This window comes from Ictalurus furcatus, chromosome 23 (assembly GCF_023375685.1).
Source record: "Ictalurus furcatus strain D&B chromosome 23, Billie_1.0, whole genome shotgun sequence".
Classification (NCBI taxonomy): domain Eukaryota; kingdom Metazoa; phylum Chordata; class Actinopteri; order Siluriformes; family Ictaluridae; genus Ictalurus; species Ictalurus furcatus.
The window spans coordinates 16220134-16238678 of record NC_071277.1 but is presented as its reverse complement, the minus strand read 5'-3'; the positions used below and the strand labels follow the sequence as shown (position 1 = coordinate 16238678).

The window sequence follows — 18545 nt, the reverse complement described above, 5'->3', positions numbered from 1 at the left end:
TATGTCAGTTGCTGGGATATTACAGCCTAACATCACATTTCTAAAAAAAAAAAAAAAAAAAAGTATAATAATAATAAAAAAGTTAGCAAATGTAAATGTGAGAAACTTTATTCCAAAACCAGTAGAGAGCCAGTATAAAAATGTTTGTGCGCTATTAGAACACAGTACAGTTCCATCACAGAACTTATAAAAAATTCAGCACTTTAACTACTTAAGTGCCAGTTTTCTTTGTAAAGCTCCATTAATTGAATAAATATATATTAGTTATAATTACATCTATTCAATCGTGCCAAAGTAGCCAATGATTCTTATTACTTCTGTGGCACGTTTTGGCTTGCTGAAAATCAGACTCCATATATGTCCCAGTCATTATGATTGGAGTGTATGGTGAAATTGTTATTTTAATAAATGCTGTTAGTGTATTATGGATTTGTAACTGATTATGAATCTGAACCAAGTGAGTGAAATAGTTAAATATACTCAGGTCTAACCTGTAAGTTTATGTCCAGTGAACAGAAGTTATTTTTTAAAGTATTTTAACATTTTCAGTAGTGCATCTACTGTCCCTGTCATTTTTTTTTTTTTTTACTTGCAACCATGTTTTTACCTCTACCACATCTATTATAGCTTTTAAATCTTAAAACAACTGTCACATGGAAGGAAGAATAACATCTGCAACTTACAATCTCATCTACAGTGCCCTCCACTAATATTGGCACCCTTGGTTGCACCAAGGCTGGGGGAAAATTGTCAATTGTTTAAACTTTTGAGCTTTTGTTCATACAATTCACAAAAATACTCTGCTCTCATGGATATCAAATACTTGCACACACAACACAGGTTTTTCAAAAAAAAAAAATCTTTGTTAAATATGTGTGTGCAACAATTATTTGCACACCTATGAATTCATATGAGTAAAATATATTTGAAGTATATTCCCATTGATATTTAAAAATTTTTTAGTACACCTGGGTGACTAGGAACAGGAAATTGTTCAACCATGACTTCCTGTTTTACAGGGGTATAAATATGGGGTAAGACGTAGGCTGAATTCCCTTAGTCATTCATAACAAAGGGTTAGACCAAGGAATATAGCTGTGATGTGTGGCAAAAGGTTGTTGAATTTTACAAAATTGGAAGTGCCTATAAGAAAACAGCAGAAGCATTGAAAATGTCAATTTCCACCATCAGGACAATAATTATGACGTTCCAGACAACTGGAAATGTTATGAATCAACCTGGGAGAGGACATGTGTCAATATTTTCTCAACGCACTGTGAAGAGGATGGTTCGATTGGCCAAAAAATCTCCAGGGATCAGAGCTGGAGAATTGCAGCAGTTAGTTGCGTCTTGGGGTCAGAAAGTCTCCAAAACTACAATCTGAAGTCACCTACATCACCACAATCTGTTTGGAAGGATTTCAAGAAAAAAGCCTCTACTCTCATCCAAAAACAAACTCAAGCGTTTTCAGTTTGCCAGACACTACTGGAACTTCAAATGGGATCGGGTTCTATGGTCAGATGAAACCAAAATGGAGCTTTTTAGCAATAAACACCAGAGGTGGTTTTGGTGCACACAGAGAGGTAGCCATATGGAAAAGTACCTCATGCCCACGGTTAAATATGGTGGTGGCTCTTTAATGTTTTGGGGCTGTTTTTTTGCCAGAGGACCTGGACATTTTGTTAGGATACATGGCATCATGGACTATTAAATATTAACAGATACTAAATGAAAACTTGACTGCCTCTGCCAGAAAGCTTAAAATGGGCTGTGGTTGGATCTGTGTGGTGAACTGAAGAGGAGAGTTCAACAGCGTGGACCTCGAAATTTGAAGGATCTGGAGAGATTCTGTATGGAGGAATGGTCTCAGATCCCTTGCCATGTATTCTCCAACCTCATCAGGCATTATAGGAGAAGACTCAGAGCTGTTATCTTGGCAAAGGGAGGTAGCATAAAGTATTGACTAAAAGGGTGCCAATAATTGTTGCACACACATATTTAACACAGTTGGGTTTTATAAACTTGTGTTTTGTTTGCAATTGTTTGATGTCCATGAGAGCAGAGTATTTTTGTTAATTTTCTGATCAAAATTTAAACAATAAAGACAATTTTTCAAAGCCTTCTTTGCTCATATTTACCAAGGGTGCCAATATTAGTGGAAGGCACTGTATATTCTGTTTACACCTGTTTTACATAACAGATTATCCAAAATGGTATAATCAGCACCATTCCTCTTTACAGTAGAAAAGTTAAACATCCTGATTCCCTGTCATTCTTCTCAAGTTGTTGCCTGTTTGCTGTAACCCATTTGGGAATTGATGAGGGTGTAGTAAACCCCCTGCTGGTTGAGGAGCTGTTTGTGCGTGCCCTCCTCCACCACCACACCGTTCTGAAACACGGCGATGACATCAGCGTTCTGGATGGTGGACAGCCGGTGAGCCACTATGATGCAGGTACGACCCTCGCGAGCCTTATCCAAGGCCTCCTGTACGATCTGCGCCGACACAGAAAATCAGTCATTCTCATGCTGTTTGAGTTTTCACTCTTTCAATCCTCAAGCACCATGCTGTTTATATTTTCAATTCAATTCAATTTGTATTTGTATAGCGCTTTTTACAACGGTCATTGTCTCAAAGCAGCTTTACAGAAATACATAAACACAGGATACAGATTTTAAGCGTGTGGATTAATCCCAGTTGAGCGAGCCGGTGGCGACGGTGGTGAGGAAAAACTCCCTAAGATGTTAAGAGGAAGAAACCTTGAGAGGAAAAAGACTCTGAAGGGAACCCATACTCATCTGGGTGACAACGGATAGTGTAAAAGTAAAAGAAAGTTCATTTTGGTTTTTATATGAAGTCTTTTTATTAATATTAAAGCTAAATCCACACATGGGGCTTAATTTATATCCCGAGACAATGCAATTACAAGCCCTCAGCTGGTGGAACACAAGCAATAGCAATGTCTGAGTAAATTAGTCCTGGTAGTCTTTCTAATAAGACAGATTTAATAAGGATGAACGATATATATTATATATATATATATATATATATATATATATATATATATATATATATATATATATATATATATATATATATATATATATATAAAAGATTCATTTCACTACAAATGTTTGGTACTTTCCTCCTAAGGGAGTTTTTGCATTGGTTTTCATACAGGACATTTATACACTCACACGCTGATCACCCTTTTTAAATTGACTAAAGACTGTCCCGTGTTCATCCCTGAACTATTAATCACAGCATCCTCATACCGAACATCCTTTCCACGTACTTACTGTAGTACTGCTTGGCTTTACTCTTCTACACCTGTATACTGTAATGATTTATAATCTCACTATCCCTGTGTCACTCAGATGGTTCCATTCTGAGTCTGGTTCCTCTTATGGTTTCGTCCTCATGTCATCTCAGAGTGTTTTTCCTCACCACAATCACCTCTGGCTTGTTCATTATGGATCTAAATCTACAAGCTTTTTTTTTTTTTTGCTACAATCTGTTGTTAAGAGTACTGTACAAATAAAATTGGATTGAATGCATCAACTTTAGTTAAGTCAAATTTTTTTTTTTTGTAATATTTGTTATAATTCATTCTAATTTGTTCAATCAAAATTTAGACCAATAAGTTAATCTAGAAATTAAATTCGCATTATGGCTCAGAACCTTTTCACTTTCTGTGTCAAGCGCCGATGTGGCCTCGTCCAGGAGCAGCAGCTTGGGGTTGCGCAGGATAGCTCTAGCGATGGCGATACGCTGCTTCTGTCCACCTGACAGCTGAGTGCCTTTATCACCTGCCTGAGTCTGGTATTTCTATATTTGTAAAAATGTTCAATTACAAGGTCAAGAACGGTATCTTAAAATCGACGAGCATGCAGATAGATATTTATTCTGATTTAGAATAAAGAACATATGCACATATTAATGTTTTAATATAGCATCTAATGGATCTAAAATGTTTGCAGTCCATATAAAATGCTTGAATTTGATTTGGTCTGGTAAGATTAATGTTCTAGTTGCAACCTGAGAAGTGGATTTATTTTAAAGTGCTGGTTTTAATAATATTAGGACTGGAGGAAAAATGATGTGCATCATGTATACCTGAGGAAGGCCCTCTATGAAAGAGTGTATATTGGCAGCCTTGGCAGCTTGTTCGATCTCCTCCTGAGTGACCTGCCTGCTGTTATCTCCGTATGCGATGTTCTCGGCCAGGCTGCAGTCAAATAGCACGGGCTCTTGGGATACAATACCAATCTGAGACCGCAGCCAGTGGATGTTTAGCTGTTTGGTGTCGTTATTATCCAGCATCTGCCAATCAAAACATAGATAATGTTATCATCTACATTATTAAAATATTAGGAACAAGACAGATGAGAATCAGTGCTAGGACTACGATACTGTATGTTCTGTGATGTTTTAGTGAGGAATGATTACTGTGCTACTCCTGTTACCCTGCAGGAGGCAGAGTATGAATGCAGCCTTGTGTGCTCACATTCTGGATATGTCTTTAATGTGCAATTTGTCTAAATAAACAGAGGACACTGAATGGTGTTTTATGAGCTAAAGATTACAGTTCCTTTTGGCTATCAGGACGTATGAGCCATAGAGTCAGAAATCCATGTAGTTAGACTCATTGACGATTAGATTCATTAATAACATTATGTTTTGTAAGACCACCAATCTCAAATCATGACTAAATAATTATTTTACAATGTGTTATTTTTTGGCGGTCAAAAATCACTGCTGTACCAGCACCATAAAAATTTCCACACTTTGCTGAAAATGGTCCACCACTTAAATAGTATCTGGTAAGTGGTGGTCCTGTGGTAGCCTTTTTCCAATAACAGATGGGGCAAAGGGGACTGTGCATAGGAAAAGACAGGGTAGAGTCAGTAATTGTACACCTGCAAAGTGTCCCTTCATGCTTTACCTGACTAAATGCCCAATATGTGTATATATAGTGGATAAGTAAATGCACAGTAAAAAAAATTAAATAAATTTTTAAAAAGATACTGTGTGTGTGCGCGTGTCTCACCACTGTGCCTTGTACTGGATCGTAAAATCTCTCTAGCAGCTGAATAGTGGTGCTCTTGCCACAGCCACTGCTACCCACCAGAGCGAGGGTCTGACCTTTCTTCACGCGGAGCCGCAGGCCCTGCAATACAGGCACGTCTGGCCGCGACGGGTATCTAAATTTCACATCCTGAAAGCGCACATTCCCTTCGAAGTGATCCTGCACACAAAGTGTTACTCCCGAGGTTTGTTTTTGTGTACATGCATGCACTGAAATGTATTACACTGAATTACTACAAATTCTCAGTGTTACTGTTACTAAAAAAGAAAAAAATTATCTGAAAGGACCACAGTTTGCTTCCTTTTGGTTGAAGTTCACAAATGCATAAGACAATCAATTATATACAATGGCAAATACAGAAACATCAGCCTAATATTGCTTTTGAGTGTTGTTAAGAAAGAGTAATAGCACGTGATGAATTCTGTTTTCAAGTGTTTCTTTTTATGTGGAGTAAGAGAAATGAGAAAAAAACAAAGGGAAAGAATACTGTACCGGCTTTTCTCCCTCCTCTGAGTTGTTGTCGATATCTGGCACTCGATCGATTAGCATTAGGATATGCGAGGCTGACATCTTAGCTTTGGCGTAGTTTGGAGTAAAGGAGTTGGCTTCTCCCATTGCCATGGCTCCATATATTATAGCTGAGATTACACTAAAAACAACCACCAAAAATAAAAAAATATATATCATTAGGAATAATAATGAACCCACCATTCAAGCAATTGCTGCCCCCAAATTGCCACTAATTGGAAAGCGAAAGTCAAATGCGCACAGCTGTACGGCCATTCATAAGCGATTTAATATCGGAATTACTGGTGCTGTCACACATCGATTAACCGGTGGGGAAATTTCCTCACCATCACATCCCTAGTTCCTAAACTGTATGCTTTAACCACTGCCTACTAATAAGCTCTCAGAAGTGTTTTATATGTCAGAATATGATTAGCTTTTCCCCTACTGTCACGCCTTAAATGTTGTATAATCAGGGAACAACATAATCTGTTTAAAATGGAATTTTAAATGAACCAAATAATAAGATGACTTAATATTGTTGCATGTACTTCATGTCTAGCCAAACAAGAAGCAAATAGTTTTTACATAACTTTGTTTTTCAATCCAGAAAAAAAAAGGGAAAAAAACAGCAAACAAATAAATGGCAGATAGTGCCTTTTGCCTTAGTAGACATGCTTCTCACTTTTTAATGATTAACTGATACCATGGGAACCAGCAAACTTTGGACCCCATCACAGTTTACTACTACTGTCCATTTACTCAACTATTGCGTGTTCATTATCAGTCTGTATGTAGGTATGTGTGTAAGTATGTGGTACTGATTACTTTTTTTTTTGCATGTGATGTCTCATGATGACAATAGTAAGCTGTTTGTTAAGGTTATTATAGCAGCAAAAAGAAGGGGGGGTGGGGGGTGGACTCCATATTTATGCCCATGGACAACAAGCATACAGTATATGGGTGTGATGATCAGGTGTCCATACTTGTGGCCATATAATGTATGAGACTTCTAGTCGTTCAACAACAGTTTGAACAACTTTTTAACCCCCATGTCAATATTACAGGATATTGTATGTAGATTTATGATATATAATCCCAGTTCAGTCCATTACAGTTCCAGGTTGTTTGTAGTTCAAGATGTGTAAATATTTATGCAAGCTACTGTATCAGTGGATAAAACTTATGTGGTTAAATGGACATTATTGTACTGGTATAATCATCCCAGTTTGTCTGAATCACTTACAGAAAAACTCCCTCAAATGTCATCATTTTCTGCTCAATGAGCCATGCACCGAACTTGAAGCAGCCCGCATAGGCAAAGTAGATCATGGCTTGGGAGAAAGAGAATGTAAAGCCAAAGATATGTGCCTTCTTCTGAGCGTTCCTAAAATAAATAAATAAATAAATAAATAAATAAATAAAATCATACAACCAACAAAATTGCTTAGTCACTCCTTTACATAGTTAGCTATCAGACTTTTTGATCAATCATACAAAGATGAACTGACTTGTACGGTAAAATCAGGTTCTCCTGGTAAAGGTTCTCAAACTTCCTCTCTCTGGTCAGTGATACGACTGTGCGGATATTTTCTATGGCTTCAGTGGCAATCTGAGAAAAAGAGAAAACGATGATGTGTTTTGGTCAAAAAAGTTTTTTTAAAAGACTGGTTTTACTCTATCACAAACATTGCTAGATATTGCGTGGAAAGCCATATCAAAACTGCAGACATGACTAAACGTGGGATTCTTTCAACAGCAAGGATGTGAATCGTCTCTTTTGTTTCGTTTACTATAAACAATGCAGTACCTTTCCAGCTTGCTCTAACTCCTTCTTGTCCTTTGTGGCATGGCCTCCTAACAACTTCATCTGGATAGCCCCTGCTACAGCAATAACTGGCACAATGGAGAGGATGAGGAGGGTGAGCTGCCAGCCGTACACAAACGAAATGATGATTGCAGTGCCAAGGTTTGCCACATTCTGAGCCAATGTGGCCAGTCTCAACCCCGTTGCCTGCCAAAGAACATTCACAATATATTAATACTGATTTCAGTGTTTCCGCTTTTCCTTTAAAGCAATGAGAAAAGAGATAGAAACAATTCTAATTGTATTAATGTTTAGTATTAATGGTTCTTAGCTCATGTTTTAATGCAACAGGTTAATGAAGCTGTAGAAAATGTGCTAGTAAGTCAGTATTAGGAGTTATCACCCTGATATCACGCCCCCCCTCCCCCCCCCATATAAGGACACCCCTTATTAATGAATAAGGGGTGCACTTGCAGGAAAATTCATTAATTAATTTATGCATTACAAGGAAGAATTAGCTGATACGTAAGCATGTAGGGATGTAACATTATTACATGAGTATATTATTACATATGTATACATTACTCAGAATGAATGGCGAACATACTCAAAACAGACACAAACAAAGACTGGATATACTGGATTCAAGAGAAGGGATAAAAATTTATTTATTTGTTTAAAAAAAAACTCACCCCCTGCACTTGAGCAGTGTCTGTGGCCAGTCTGGTGGTCAGTGCTCCCACACTATTCTTAGGGTTATCATACCAACCTAGGTCCTAAAGCACACATGCACACATGAAATGAGGTTAATCCTCCCATCTACTCTGTATATGACCATGGTTTAGGTGATATATTGTTGGAAGCATTATTGTTTTTGACTCTGACCTGTCTCATCATGGATTTAAAGGCTCTGGACCTCAGTTTCATGGTCAGAATCTCGCCAGCTTTACCAAAACAGAAACCCTGAGAGAAAGAATTCAAATATTTTCATTTTATTTACACTACTGGTCAAAAGTTTGGAGACACTCGACTGAAATGTTTCTCATGATCTTAAAAACCTTTTGATCTAAAGGTGGGTGTATGATTAAATGTGTGAAATCGGTGTTGTAGACAAAAATATAATCGTGCCAACGTATTCATTTCTTTCATTAGAAAACTAACATTTTATTTGACTTTATTATTATTCTAAAATGTGGAAAAAATAAAAATAAAAATAAAGAATGAGTGTGTCTAAACTTTTGACCGGTATGTACAAGTGAACTGCAAAAAAAAAAAAAAAAAAAAAAAAAAATAGTCTACATGTAACATGATCAAATGCATATTAGATCATACAGATCTGTTGTTAAAATTGTATTGTTTTAACTGATCTGTGGTGAAGGCCCAGCAGAGCAGAGGTTAGCCTTACTTAGAAATTCAGATATTATTATTATTCATATTATTATTATTCATTCATAAATTTATACATTATTATTAAAGATGACTAAACCCAGCACTTTTTACTTTACCCACTAACAATAGTAGTGTTTTATAATTGGCACTTTTGACACCTGTGCTAAATGTCATGGTCAATAATACTGGGTTAATCAATAACTCATCAACAGCGTGAAGGTCGATGCAACTTTTAATTCCACATGCTCTCTTGACTTGCTAACACAACTATGTCTGTAAATGAATGACTCAAAGTTACTTGTTTGAATGAAATCAAGTGATAAACTTGGAGACAATAAGCTCTCTAACTGAACTTTTGCCAAAAACATTGATACAGTATGGTTTATACTACCACACCTGTAAGAAAAGAGCGATGAAGGAAACGACCCCAATGACAGCAAACAGCAATGAGAAGAGATTCGCCCTTTCCCTTTGAACGTTCTCATCAGGCTCAGCAAACACCTGAGGAAAAGGGGGAAAGAGTGGGAATTCATCAGCACTCTAATTATTTTTTAAATTATATTTGGTATTAATATCTGCCTGTGTGTGTGTGTGTGTGTGTGTGTGTGTGTGTGTGTCCTACAGCAACAATTTTGGAGAAGATAATAGCAAAAGCCGGCTGCAGGCCTCCATTGATGATCGCACAGAAGATGCCCACCACCATGTAGGGCCATTCTGCCTTATTCAGACTCAGTACTTTGAAGAATGACACTTCTGGGACCTTTTCCTCCTACAGAGAGACAAAATACGGTGAAATGCTTTTACAATATCAGTATCATCTAAACAAAGGTTAATAATGCCGTATTTTCCCGTCCTATAAAGACTGCTTTTAGGTCACTCTTTCAACCTCTGAATGAAAGGATGAATAAATGTATATTGTGAAATGTACACTGCTGGGTGTTTTACCTGTACTGAATCTTTGTGTGCATTTTCCTGGCCTTTCTCTGAGCCAATGAAACTCTTGGATTTCTGTCTGTAGAGTGTGTGTTCCGTCATAGAGGAGGCAGAGGGGCTCTTCTCATCCAGCCCTACCTCCTCTGCTTTAAACTCTTCTGTGGCATCTGTGCTGTTAAACGTCTGAAGGAAGAGTCAAACATTTTTTTTTTTAATTTCCGTGATGTTTGGACACGTACAATACATACTATATGTGAACTGAGTCGCTCTTATAATCGTTCTCTCTTAAACTGTCCGAGATCAGCTCACCTGCATAGTGACCAGTGAGTGGTAGACTCCCTTTTTCTGCAACAGTTCGCCGTGTGTGCCGAGCTCTACGATGTTCCCGTTCTGGAATCCAGCGATGACATCAGCATTGCGGATAGTGGACAAACGGTGCGCCACTATGATGGTCGTCCTGCCAAGTCTCACCTACGCCAAATCCATGTATAAAACTGATCATATTGTATACTTTCTTTGATTAGAAGAGAACTTTATGCATTTTCGTTTGTTTTTTTTGTCCAATTCCTACTCACTAGCTTGTACAGCACACGTTAGCTACGTTGTAAATAATAAGATTGTAATGCAGACCAGAAACAGATGCTACATCGAACGGATCCAACTTGGAAGATTATCTTCCGGCTCGTTCTTATCAGCAAACGCATAGGAAAATGAAAGCAAATTAAAATTAAAATATACTAGATGTCTTCTGAACAACTGCTGTAGACTGCACAAAAAGTGGGACCACAATTGTCGATTGGGTTCTACCTCACTTACAAGCAGCTCTGGATAAAATACTGCTGTTAACCAGTCTGCTACCCCTCCGACAGTTCAATAACGTGGTCTTGTTTGATGTGGTTACCTTATCCAGGGCTGCTTGTACAATTGCCTCGCTTTCTGTGTCGAGAGCGGATGTTGCCTCATCCAGCAGGAGGATCCTGGGATTGCGCACAAGAGCTCGGGCGATGGCAATTCGCTGTTTCTGTCCTCCGCTCATTTGAGTGCCTCTGTCACCCACCAGAGTCTCAAATTTCTGAAAAGGATGCTTCATTAGTGCACACATAATAAATGAATGGAGCCTAGTAAAGATTATTTATGCCTAATTCAGTTCAATTCAATTCCATTCGGTTTTATTTGTATAGCGCTTTTAACAATGGACACTGTCCCGAAGCAGCTTTACAGAAATATATTGATTCAGGATATAGATTTTAAACGTATGAATTTATCCCTAATGAGGAACCCTAATGTGATAATGACATTTACTTATTGCCAGAGCGTTCGTTTTTATTTTATTTTTTATCTTTACTAATTAGTCTTTTGAATAACAGCTCTTTTCATACGATGTCCTCCTGCTTTTTTCGCTAGTGAATATTCTCAGGTGGTCTTACGTCAGGAAGTTTCATGATGAAATCATAGGCATTGGCCTCCCGTGTGGCCTGCTCTATCTCCTCCTGTGTCACATCCTCACGGCCGTATCGAATGTTCTCGGCGATTGTGGTGGCAAAAAGTACGGGCTCCTGACTCACAACGCCGATCATCTCCCTCAGACTGCGCACATGCAGAGTGCGAATGTCATGGCCATCGATACTCACCTAGAGAAAGAAAGTGGGTCGAGTTCAGAAAGGATTGAGAAAGTATGTCTTCTTTTATTTTCACCACTGTCTCGTTTTCTCCGCCCACACTTACTGATCCTTCTTGGGGGTCGTAGAAGCGCTGAATCAGTTGGACTGTTGTACTTTTACCACAACCGCTGCTACCTACGAGAGCAATAGTCTGTCCACTGCTGATCTTCAGATTCATGCCATTTAGGACCTACAAACACAACAAGAAATGGGTGCACTGAACATTTTTTTTTTCCCTTGAACATTTTCCTTTAAGCCCAATATGAGAGACAGTTAACATTTGGCTAAGTAGAATTTTGGATGTACTTTAACGTCCTGCCGCGAGGGGTAGCTGAAGTGAATGTCTTTGAACTCGATGTTTCCTTTGACCACATCGGGTTTGTAACCTTCATCTGAGAAACTGTTGATGCTGGGTTTCTGTGGACAAAATACAGGAGTGCTTGACTTCCCCATACAAAAACAAAAACAAACTCCAAGACAAATAATTAATCAAATATTTCATATTTTTAGCCCCAGACCAAAAGCACATCTAATGGAAGCTTGTTTGGACTGAATGTTATTCAGAACTCAGTAGGAGACCAGCTCTGGCCTTGAGTTCCTGCTGCCACTGAAACAATGGCAGGAAGCTCAAACGTGATGTTTTCATTGATTTGGATAGGCTCAGATGCGTTTCTGAATTTTTCTTTGTTCCTCAAAGCCCCTGTTTGCTCCCTGAATGTTTATTATAACTGAAAAATTGGCCATGAAATAGAGCGTGCGCATATCAGTGTGCATATTTGAATGTACACTAATCCCACACCCTGACCTCTTCTTTCCGTACCGGAAAGAAGCAAGAAACAGGAAGTGAGAAGTCCCAGGCAAGATGTCCTCCAGTTCTCTATGCTGGAATATTTTACTTAGTAAATGGTCTTCCAACTTCCTGTTTGACTTCCCATTTCTGTCCTACTGTAGATTTACATATGGTGTAATCTTTCACGTCTAGCGTTATAACTAAAGACCAATATTATAAATGCTGTAGTGATTTCCCTTTTGCTTAAAGATTGAATTTGCTAGATGTTAAGGATTTGTGATTACTATTTCTTTATGGCTGAAATATGAAAAACGGAATGCAAGAAGACAAGGATATCTAAGGGTAAGCGTTAGTTCTGACTTAGTTCAGCGTCTGTGGTATTGTCACTTATGTAATGTCTTATGTCTTAGTGAGAAAGCACAAAGTCAGTAGGAACTGTTACTCACATGATCGATGATGTTAAAAACCTTGTGAGCAGCCCCTCGTGCACTAGAAAACGACTGAATGTTAGGAGAGGTCTGGCCAAGGCCGAATGCTCCAATTACGACAGCAAAAAAAACCTAAATAGGGAACAGAAAATGTGGCTTTTTCTGTGGTTATGAAGGTGTTAACAATTTAGTAGATTGTACAGTGATATTTCATTTCACAAACGTTGCATTTTTATCTTTATCGTGTTATGCAATCTTGTTCTGTACACAATTTGAAGTGAAAGCTCAGTTTAACTGGCCTATTCATTTCTGATACAACAAACAAAATTATAATAGTCATAATGATCAACAGCGACTGACTATCCTTTATGATTCATCGATTTAACAGTCAGGTGACTGAATATATTAAACCTTATACTCACTGTCAGAAGTGTTCCTACATCGTACTCTCCAGCGAAAATCAACGTGCTGCCATACCAGAAGGACAGCGCGTAGGACACATAGATCATGAAGTATGTGAAACCCACAGCGATGTTTACTGTAATAGCTTTCTTTATACCAACATTCTTGGCATCTTCCAGGTTTTTCTGATACCTATCAAGAAGTCAGAGCTGGTCAAGTAACTGAGAACACAAAGATGGTTGCACCAAGCAACGTACAGTGGTTTCCATGTATCTTTACAACTTACCTGTTAAAGTGTGCAACATCTGTTGAAAAGGTTGGTTAATATGTAACAATATCTTTTCCTGTCATTCAGTGTATTTGAAAAGGGAAGATTTGATATTTTTTGCACAAGAAACACAAATGTGTGGTAGGCTGCAATGTCAGGATGTCGGCTGTATCTATCTTTGCCAGTAATATATACTTTGACACCTCGACTGTAGGAATTTTAGTAAACTAAATCACATTGGAAATGTTTAAGGAGCCAGTTTAATAAACGTAGTGGTAAAATTTTATGTCTGACTAAACTAGCAAGGTTTTAGACATCTCACATGGTCAATGTCATGCTTGGATCAAATTGTTGAGTAGCTATGTACCATAGTGAGATTTTAAAATGATAAAATTTTACTTGTGGTTGAGGTACATGCAAAACAGAAACATGTTTCAGGTCAGGAAAGCGTTTGGTTTTTGAACTCTCGAACTCTCGAACTCTCTCTCTATAAACCATGTGGAGGGTTTATAAATATAGAGAGGGAGTTATGTTCACCATGAAAATGGTTTTCTCAGGCCGTCACAAACATAGAACACAAAGCAGAGATAATGTACAATTACAAGAGATAATAACTTTATCACTCTACTGTACTAAAGGTCATTTGTCTGTTGTTCAAATATGATTTACTGACTGTTCATAGACACTTTACACAGTGCTTGTGCCATGTACATAAATTTTTATCTACATATATAGCATGTCTCTGTCACACTTACAGTGCCCTCCACTGACCGGAAGGTCGCAAGTTCAAACCCCAGCACTACCAAGCTGCCACTGCTGGGCCCTTGGGAAAGGCCCTTAACCTTCAACTGCTTAGATGTATAAATGAGATAAACGCAAGTCACTCTGGATGAGGGCGTCTGCCAAATGCCGTAAACGTAATATGAGCAAAGAAGGCTGGGAAAAATTGTCTTCATTGTTTAACCTTTTGATCTTCTAAAAGGGTTTATCCAAAAAATATATACTTGTTAAATATAGATGTGCAACAATTATTGTCACCCGTATGAATTCATAAGGTTAAACAATAAGGACAATTTTTTTCATAGCCTTCTTTGCTCATATTTACCAAGGGTGCCAGTATTAGTGGAGGGCACTGTATAGTGGTCTTAACATTTCACAGATATTGGCTTTACACAAACACACCTCTTCATTTCCTTCTTCTGTCCTCCAAAGGCAAAGACAGTTCTGATGGCAGACAGCACCTCTTCAGCTACAGCTCCAGCCTTCGCATATGCCGTCTGCTCCCTCGAGGTGAACGAGGTCATTACCTAAAAATGAAGCAGGCAAACCGGTACACTTCTTTTTCCATGTGTATGATCAAATGCTGCTCTGAACTGATTGGGAAATGTTTTGGCTTGTTCGAAAACTGTATGAAGGTCCACTCTGTAGTTTACATTCCAAGTGTTCTCCCTCCCTGCCCTCCACCTCCCCATACTTATATACACACACAGAAATGCAACAGTGAATCAGCTCTTCTCGTCTCTGTTCTGGTGTCTGGTTACATTCTCTCACCTTGGTAATGACAGCGGCCGAGATACCTAGCAGGGGGCTTATAGCGATTATGACCAGGGTGAGTTTCCAGCCTTTGATAAAGCCAATGATGAAGCCCGTTAAAAAGGTGGAGAGGGACTGAATTAATGTGCCCAACTTGTCTGCAATGCCTTCATTTATCTTAAAGATGTCACTGAAGAGAGAACAGAGTATAATAAAGATATTTGTAAAACAAATCTGTTTTTGTAAAATTGTAACTGGCCTGGTAATCCGCTTTGCCCTTTCCAAATTAAGTAGACACTTGAATTCTTTTGAAAAAAAAAATCCTAGAGATCTGTGCATTGATTTAGAATTGTTTAACTAAGGAACTGAGTTGTATCCAAGAGTCCATTTTTTCACTCATACTTAAATACAGTGTGTTGGAAATAAATTGTTCGTATTATTGTTTTTATTATTATCTAAAATTTAATCATTTAAATTTTTCTGGTACGCAACCCCGTGTCTTACTCTGCGAGACGTGTATTGAGCTGTCCTGTCTCGTTGACATCAAACCAACCAATGTCCTGTTTGAGGATGGAGTGAAAGAAGATCGTTCGGAGCCTCTTCACTTGTCGCCCTGCAGCCAGGGTCCAGAAGGCCACCTGCATGTAGGCTGCAAAAAGGACTATACCTCCCATGATGCTGTAGTAAATGGCATGCCTGAGCAGGAGCACATTGATAGGGAGTAAGTACAGGTTTATAAAAGACCACAGTCAGAAAACCCTCTTGACATTTAAACCATCTCTGGTTTCTTTTTTTTAATACTACTTCCGTACCCCACATAATGTCTGATACCTACTGTACAATTTTCTGGCCAAAAGCTTCAGGATCTCAAAAACTGCGATCTGACTTGCTATCCACTTGTCTGTATATAAACATTTTTTTAAATGTACGAGGCACTCTTATTGGCTAGTGAACTCAGGGAATGACACTGAGCATTAATTGGCTCAACAGTGACAATCCAGTTAAAAATATGTTTGGAAAAAAAAACGAAACATGCTAGTTCCAGAGGGTTGAAAAGAGTTATACGTTTGCTGTTAATTTCCGACTACATGACTGAAAAGAGGTGACAGAGATATAATTGTGTTCAAATCAGTAGTAAATTTCATAAACTTTGCCAGTAGTATAACGAAGAACTTTTCTTGCAGAAACCGTTAATGCAGAAACAGCTTATATAACGATGCACAAAGAAGAACCTGTTACCTTGTCATCTGTTCTCCGAGTGTTTGATTGGAAAATTGATAGGTGAAGTCTAGGATCAGAAATTGAGATACAGGTTTAAGTGTTAATTGCTTGTCGATCAACAAATGTGTTTGTTTTTTTTAAAAATCGGTCATGAGTTGCATCTTTTTTTTTTCCGTCTCAGACTCTTGTGTGTCTAAATTGATTCTCAGATGGCGACACTAGATAAGTCAATCATATGTCAAAGTAAATGCTCATACAGAAATTGTTTATTGACTCACTCGGGTGTAAAGTAAAGTTTGGATGCAGGCCCTCTAATATACTGTTGTCCACAAAGCTGTTTGTCATTTCTCCAAATACAATCACCATAGCAGGAAGCACTGCTCCATTGGCTATGGCCATGATGGTTCCAACCAACATCAGAAGAATGTCCACGCTGTCAGCAAAGCGAAACTGACGGACAGCAAAAACAGGCTTACAAGTTGAAGAACATACTTGGTCAAAAAAAAAAAAAAACCTACATAAGCAAATTTGTAAGCTATTTCAAATATTGATAGTCCTTCTTCGACTTGACTGGATTGACTGACAAGTCTTAGTATTTAATGTGATAAAAACCATTCTAGACTGTGTTTTGATGAAGAAATATTCAATATTCAGTTCACTCAGCAAACAGTAACAAAATTCCCACATCTCACGTGAGTAAATTAAATACCATGATCATGATATTGTAGGATTAATATGATATTAGAAGATTTGGACTTCCACTCACAATTTCAAACACTCCCACCATTGGCTCCGGGGCAGGTTTCTTTTCTTTCTTTCCCTTTTTTTCTCCACTGTAAGACAAATGTATATCACAATCAAATACTCCAACAATCCCATTACGGCTGGGAAATATGACAATACGACGTCGATATCGTGATAAATTATGTCAATACACTTTTCTGAAATATTCTCAAAATGTTAATATTTTTTCAGATTTTTTTCCCTTTTATATTTGTAGACATTAAAATATCATTTAACTTTTTCATTTTTTTTTCTTCCTAAATGCTGTGTTGACACTGCTGTGTTTCTGACAAACCTACAGTACATACTGCGCTGCACATTGTGTATCATAGAAATGTCTTCAAGTATTGTGACATTTTTGCACATCTCTATTCATTCCCAATTCTTATTTATCAGGAAGTGTGGAGTACATTTCTATAACTGGCAGTAGTTTTATCACAGGTTTTTATTAATGCACTCATTCTAATACCTTATCTTTCTTATTCGAAGTCTATTAATAAACCTATAAATCCTGTTGTTATTTAACATAGAAAAAAAACTCTAATCATTGATTTGCTCCAGATTTCTGTAAAGAGAGGTTTATTTAACATTTATGGAAGGAGTCTCCAGTGTCAGGGCTTTGGAACAGTTTTCCGCCACGGGAAATGAGGACAGAGGAGTTCACGCTTTCCGGTTTCTTGGGGGGGGGGGGGGGGTCTTGCTCCATAATGTTCCTTCTTAGGCCATGCTTAGAGTACATTTTCAAGTCAATATTTAGTTTTCTTCTCAACTACACTATAGTTATTAATGGGTTTACAGCACTCTAGGATACATTTTAGTTTTTGTGCCAATTTAGTACAGAACTAGGACTCGTTCTTATTTAAGTACACCTTTAATAATATACGGTTATGTGCAAATGTTTACCGTTAAATATTCTCACAAGACGACAAAATGATCAAAAGCATGTTCATAGCAAAACAATGAAAATGATATTTCCAAATGATATATTAATGTGAATTTTAATGTGATATATTTTAATTCATTCAGCTCTTTTTTTTTCTCCAATCTCCTGCTGTTCTGTTGTTTTTTGCAAATCAGTGGCAAAACAACGTACCTTAGGTCTCCATTTGGACTTTCTTGTCTTTCCTCCGTCTTTAGGTCGTACTTTTTGCCCATGGTGTCTGTTTGTTTGTCTGAAGCCGCTTGTTGTTCAGTAATGATGTTAAATTGAGCTCTGTTACTTCCTGAGGAGACACCAGTGACACCTTCATATCATTTATTTTATAATAAAAACTTTACTGTTTCATCATCAGTACCAGAAGGTCTACACAACATGAGCAAGGCAACACAAAACAGTGCGAAAAGTACACGCGACGACGAAATTTTACACACACACACACACACACACACACACACACACACACACACATATATATATATATATATATATATGTATGTGGTCTTTGGCTTGCTGAATAGAGCCGGTATCTTACTTGTCGGAGTTCGTGCGCTGACTTCAGGTCTGTGAGCGTGGAGTGGTGGCGCGCGCACAGTGCGGGCAAGAGATTTTAATTGCACCGGCGATGACGTCATTTGCAACTGAACACGCGAGACTGTTGCGTATGCCGGTTTCTTATATAATATGTAAATACATATAATATATCATTAAATTAATAAATTAATTGCATTGTCATCTTCAGAAAAAATGACACAAAAATAAAAACATAAAAAATTATTTATGTGAGTGTATATACAA

General features: G+C 37.9%; 1 protein-coding gene across 1 annotated transcript; it reads right to left on the bottom strand.

The window, feature by feature from the left end:
• Positions 1 to 90: 90 nt before the first annotated feature.
• Positions 91 to 18337, bottom strand: abcb4 (ATP-binding cassette, sub-family B (MDR/TAP), member 4). The gene is made up of 28 exons (XM_053611309.1): positions 18283 to 18337; positions 17904 to 18033; positions 16794 to 16860; positions 16306 to 16477; positions 16046 to 16094; positions 15311 to 15502; positions 14825 to 14996; positions 14456 to 14580; positions 13026 to 13197; positions 12622 to 12735; positions 11692 to 11802; positions 11450 to 11575; positions 11152 to 11355; positions 10626 to 10796; positions 10034 to 10195; positions 9737 to 9907; positions 9414 to 9560; positions 9188 to 9292; positions 8288 to 8365; positions 8095 to 8178; positions 7406 to 7609; positions 7107 to 7207; positions 6842 to 6982; positions 5581 to 5737; positions 5050 to 5247; positions 4116 to 4322; positions 3681 to 3827; positions 91 to 2494 (listed from the first exon to the last, which is right to left on the bottom strand). Exons 2-28 carry the CDS (start codon positions 17963 to 17965, stop codon positions 2279 to 2281), a joined length of 3855 nt encoding a protein of 1284 aa, XP_053467284.1. The 5' UTR covers positions 17966 to 18033; positions 18283 to 18337; the 3' UTR covers positions 91 to 2278.
• Between the last annotated feature and the right edge of the window lie 208 nt (positions 18338 to 18545).

Bases quoted from the DNA above. Each gene is read 5' to 3' on its own strand.
- abcb4 (XM_053611309.1), bottom strand. From the start codon at position 17,965: ATGGGCAAAAAGTACGACCTAAAGACGGAGGAAAGACAAGAAAGTCCA. The intron at 10,797-11,151 runs GTAAGACCACCT...CATCCTTTTCAG, and splicing joins TCATCATGAAACTTCCTGAC to AAATTTGAGACTCTGGTGGG. The intron at 3,828-4,115 runs GTATACATGATG...TTACAAATATAG, and splicing joins TCATAGAGGGCCTTCCTCAG to AAATACCAGACTCAGGCAGG.